The following is a 5191-nucleotide window of genomic DNA, read 5'->3' on the forward strand; positions in this document are numbered from 1 at the left end:
AAGTACATTAACTACATTTGCTGCTTACATTGGATACATTTACCAAGCACAGGTTATTGTTCAATGCCAGGTTTATGCTGCATGCAGCTGGATGGAGCAATTACATTTTGTGATGGTGGCATCCTCCAAGAATGTTGAAATTCACTAGCAAATGTTGGCTTGCCCTTTTCATATTGTTGCTAGAATACTACAAAGCAAACTAAGGTAAAAGTGGCTATCACATCATGATCACCTGCTTTGGGCATCATTTGATGACATTGGCTGGGCTTTTGAAGGAAAGACACAAAACTACAACTTTGAATATCCTTAAATCAAAATGAGGTGTTCAGACACAATGAGAAACACATGTTAGGTGGAGGTGAGGTAGCGTTGCCCTCAGCACAGCCCATCACTAAATTACACACATTGATTTTTCTGATCTAGAAAAACCATAACTTACAATTTCACAAAAGCCAAATTATGTCCAAAAACTCAGCCAACTTCTGATACCAAATGACCTTTTCTAAACAGTGCAGGCAGATAACTCCTTTGGTGAAAGGTCATATCAGGTATGTGCAAAACATTGCATTATACCAAACATTTCCATTGCATTATAGTGCCTTTCATGTCTCAATAAACCCATCTAATGCAACTGCACAGCTGTGCTGAACTGACATAACTACTGGTTGACCCATTTTATGGGTGGTAACACCACTGTGCACAAAGGCTATCAATGCTATGTGGATTATTCAAATGCCAGTCAGACAACAATCTCGATATTCATGTATTAAAAAATAACACAACCTTTAGTTCCAGTACATATATATACCTGAGCATGCCTTGGCCAATCATTTTGCAGGCAGTATTCCACAAGCATTCAACAGCCGGTAGCCTAGGCCACAACATTCATAACCGGCTAGTTGTGCAGCGACTGAATAATTGCATTATCAGCTTTGCGGTCAGGGTGTACTTTCCTACCTAACTTAGAAAAAAGTACTGTGCACCATTCGTCATGTTTAAGGCAGGTCGCATCGTAAATAATCACAAAACAGGTAGATTCATACTCTTACCTTCGAATTTTTTACAATTACGATGGCGAGCTCCAGAGCGCCGCACACACACAGCACCCGCGACACCGGCGCCATCTGCGCGCGGTCACAACATTACTGCGCATCAAGCAGCATCAAGAACCATAAAATGTACCAAAACAAGTACTGCGTTATCCTTGAACACGTAAATGCCTTGGGACAGTCCCATGGTGACGTCACCATGGGATTGCCAGGCCCAGTCCCGACTAGGTTCTGACTCCCCCCCCCCTTGGATCGGTTGAGCAGTTTTCTAGTTTGAATTTGACTGCAATGCCCTGAAGTGGCTTACGCGGTTTTTGAATGTATAGATGGTGACCTGGGATGACCAGTTTCAGAACGGCTGATAAAACCGCATACTAGCTTTCGATTGGTGCCGTTTTGATGAACATCTGACCAGTAGTTACGTAGTTTGAAGTTCGCTGCATGGATGGCGTTGAAGTAGTGTGGTCCCAAATTGTGGGACATTTGAAGCATGTGAGCGCAATGGTGATGCCGGGTTGATCGCTGCAGGACGCCGTGAGTGGGGACAGCGGGAAGATATACGGGACTGGCTGGAGGCGACGTTGAGTGGAACGATAGGCCAGGTTTGGAGTGGGTAATAATTCTGTCTAACGGACATCTCCGCTCCTTACGTTCACGCACCAGTGATGTATGTACCAGGTTTGCCGCAACCGTATCAAAGTGAATTGCCTTTTGGTTATCGTCACGCTGTTATTCCTGGCGAAGACCCTTATTTTTCAACGTTCTGTATTCATCAAGCTGGTACTGTCAGAAACCCTTGGCTTTGCCTTTGTTTATAATTTCCTGAGGATTCCATAATTATATGAAGTAGCCTAAGAAAATAAGTGCTCATGGAGTCCTGACAATTTCATAATGATAAGAAGTAGCTTATGAAAATTAAGACTACATAAACCAGCTTATAGCTAAGTGTGCTTATCAGCAAATCGGAGGCTTTTCATGTATTAGATGACATGTGTGGATGGAGGGTGAAAATAAGTAGCAAGGAGGATAGGTCTGGACAGAAAAATATTATGCTCAGGCAAAGTCATGATTGGCTGTTTAAGCCTTGTTTGAATGTTTTAACACCCTAAAGCCTGATATCATTGGCTCTCATCATGACAGCATGTGCATCTTTGTTTCACAACTCTTGCTTAATTAGAGGACAAATGGGCATTACCATTTGGGATGTTGTGTTTTACAAAGAAACATGAATCAGCCTTATGTATGCATTAAATTAATTGCTTGATCATTTAAAGATACTGTAAATTGTGGCCATGCCACCTTGTTGTGTAAGTCCACAATGTATGCAGTTATCCACTACAAGCCATCCATCTCTTCATGCCAGTGTGCATCCTTAGGCTGACCAAGTTTGAGAGCCCATTGACCAGCATTTACCCCAGGTTGACTGGGGCCGGGCTGTTGACAGCTGCTGGCACCTGTTTGCAGTGCAGCATGTGGGCCAATGGTGCACAGCGCCCATCCGCCATGCCGCACACGGAGCAGAGCTCCGAGAGTGACCGGTCGTCGCTGCTGGGCCCATCTGTGGCCTCCCTCAGCTGGTCCGACCCTGAGACCACCTTTGATCGCCTCCTCAAGGGAGCAGTGTGAGCAAGTGATGGAGGTGCCCCCCAGCTTATCAGCTTTGTAAAGTGCTGATTGGAATCATCTTGGATGTACTGTTTGCACACCATTGCCAGACAGAAATGCTGGTGGTCCCTACACAAACAAAGGACTGTGGGTGGTGAATTGGACCTCTGTTTTACCACATGGGCAGGGATCTATGAGAAATCAGTTGCCTTAAGGCTGGGATAGTTATTGGTACTTGACAAGGGAGTGCTCTACATTTGAAAATATTGAACAAGCATCAGACATGATGAAAGAAGTGCAGTGATAACTATTGGTATACTGTTAGCTGTGAAAGACATTGTTTGACAAAAGACAAAAGGCTCGTTTTTCCATCAGACATGTACAATTCGATAAGTAATACCAGTTTTAAAAAACCCCTTCTGAATGGCTCAAAATTTTGATTTGAAGCAGCTGATCATGTGACATAAATGTGGGTAGACTCTGCGCACTGCCATGAAAGTAATGCATTTCTTTTTGTCGCGCTTTTTTCCGACGTGTGCTCGGTTATCTTTGTGACACACTTATGTGTCAACATGCTTGTGTAACAAATACTACGAAAGCTTAAAACACTATTCAGGCAAAAAGAGAAACGAGGCATGAAGCCGTTATCCCGCGAGTTCAACGAAACATTAAATTATGGGTTTGGTTCCTCTCCTATTGCGTTTACCACAGCGCATCTTTTCGATGCGCACTTGGCCCTGGGAATGGGAGCATCATATGATCCATGTGATGCACTGGCTCAAAATTCAACCTGTGCGCTTCTGGGTAACAGGTCACTGCTCGCCAGGTCAATCACAAACACCTTTTTATTCGCGCCAATAGAGGTGAACACGGTCGTCATGATGACGGTGGTCGCGACTGCAAGGAAGAAGCGTAAAGGTGTTGCAAAGCGTTGGCAGCATAATTTAGATTGGGGAATGGTTCAAATTGATGTTCTTATTTTGTCTTGCCTGTGCCGCAGTGGCACTACCCAGTACTATTATTAAACGGAGATGGTCGTGAGGTTTCACTAGAAGTATGCTTTTTTAAGCATGCCGCAGTTAGAGCACTTCCTTCAAGTACTCATTAGTACATCATTCTTTCGTTGTCACGTTGCGTTGTTTTTAATGTCAATATGCCTATCGGTTGATCCAACAGTCGGTAATTCTGTTTGGTGTCGGCGCGCTACCAAAGGCGGGTAGCTGGATAGCCACAGGACATGCCGCCAGCCTTTTGCGTGTCTTGTTGGCTGGCGTGTGTGTCTGATCACCCCCCCCCCCCTTCCCATCTCCCACCCTAATCTCCGGGAGGGGGCTGCGCTGATCTGCGGTTGCAATGGCTACAGGTACCAGAAGGTGGTGACGCGGCGCAGTCCGGTCAACGACAGTTCGTCGGCCGACTCGGAGCACGCCGCCAGCATCCGCCTGTTCGAGTCGCCGTCGGTGGCGCCACCGCCTCCCCGAGGGAAGCCGCCGCCTCGTGAGTCGCGTCGGCCGTACCCCCAGTCATAGGAACAAACCGGAAGTCCAGCATGAAGTCGAAGAGCTGGCTACACGGCGTTGTGCATCTTTCAGAGGATGCTCCCAGTCGTCCGTCTGCTTTGCAAGTAATGAAGAATCACGGCAACTGTTACGATAAAGACCGTGGGCAACGGTGTGCCCTCTCAACAAAATGTGGCGAACTATACCACATAAACATAACTATTGCGTATGCATCCATTAAGTTGCCAGATCGTGTCTACGTGTGTGTGCGCGCGAGCGTGCGCAGCTTGTTTACATGTATATTTAATGCCCTATGGTATGCTTTCGTGCGTGTGAGCGTGATCGTGCACCTCCATGGCCACTGATCGCGGCTGTCGTCCGCAGGCAGGGGCAGTAAGGCGAACCGGACGCACGCGGTCGGTGCGCGGCCCGCCGCCGGCCCCCGGGCGGCGGGCCGGTCCCACGCAGGTCGCGCCGGGGCCAGCTCCCGCACGGGCGGCGCTGGCGCCGCTGGCTGGGCCCAGCACTAGCACGCCGATGCTGGGCCGGACGCGGCTGGTGGCGCCGGCGCTCTCCCCGGTATCGCCGGACGCGGTTAGCCATACGGCTGTCGCCAGTCCCGGGCTGGCGGCGCCGAATCTCTCTCCGGTGTCGCTGGGCTCTGCAGGCGCCAGCCCCGGCGCCAGCCCCGTTGCCAACCCTGGCGCCAGCCCCGGCGCCAGGCCCGGCGCCAGCCTTGGCGCCAGCCCCGGCGCCAGCCCCCGGCCGCATTCCGCACGGCATCAGCGCCGACCCCGCGTCTCCGCGGAGCGGCTGGACGGCGTGGCCGGAGCCGGCGACCGGCGCGGCGCCGAGCGACGCCTGGGCCCTGGCGGCCTGGGAGCGTGGGAGCCCGCCGCCGGCCGTGGTGGCTCCGCCCGCGCTGGTCCTCAACTCGATGACAAACTCTCCAGCCTCCAGCCCCGTCGGCGGAGCCACGCCCATCGAGGGCATCCGGGAGTGCTTCGTCAGGCTGTGCCGACTTGAGCTTGAGGAGAG

At 50.1% G+C, this 5191-nt stretch overlaps 1 protein-coding gene across 1 annotated transcript; it reads left to right on the forward strand.

Moving 5' to 3' along the window:
* The first annotated feature begins 1595 nt into the window (after positions 1 to 1595).
* On the forward strand, positions 1596 to 4683 carry LOC119089314 (uncharacterized). Its single transcript, XM_037211982.1, has 5 exons — positions 1596 to 1651; positions 2514 to 2671; positions 4018 to 4151; positions 4538 to 4573; positions 4622 to 4683. The coding sequence occupies exons 2-5, from the start codon at positions 2520 to 2522 to the stop codon at positions 4681 to 4683; spliced, it is 384 nt and encodes a 127-aa protein (XP_037067877.1). The 5' UTR covers positions 1596 to 1651; positions 2514 to 2519.
* The last annotated feature ends 508 nt before the right edge of the window (positions 4684 to 5191 follow it).

This window comes from Pollicipes pollicipes, unplaced genomic scaffold, assembly GCF_011947565.3.
Source record: "Pollicipes pollicipes isolate AB1234 unplaced genomic scaffold, Ppol_2.1 Scaffold_3087;HRSCAF=3621_pilon_pilon_pilon, whole genome shotgun sequence".
Taxonomy (NCBI): Eukaryota; Metazoa; Arthropoda; class Thecostraca; order Pollicipedomorpha; family Pollicipedidae; genus Pollicipes; species Pollicipes pollicipes.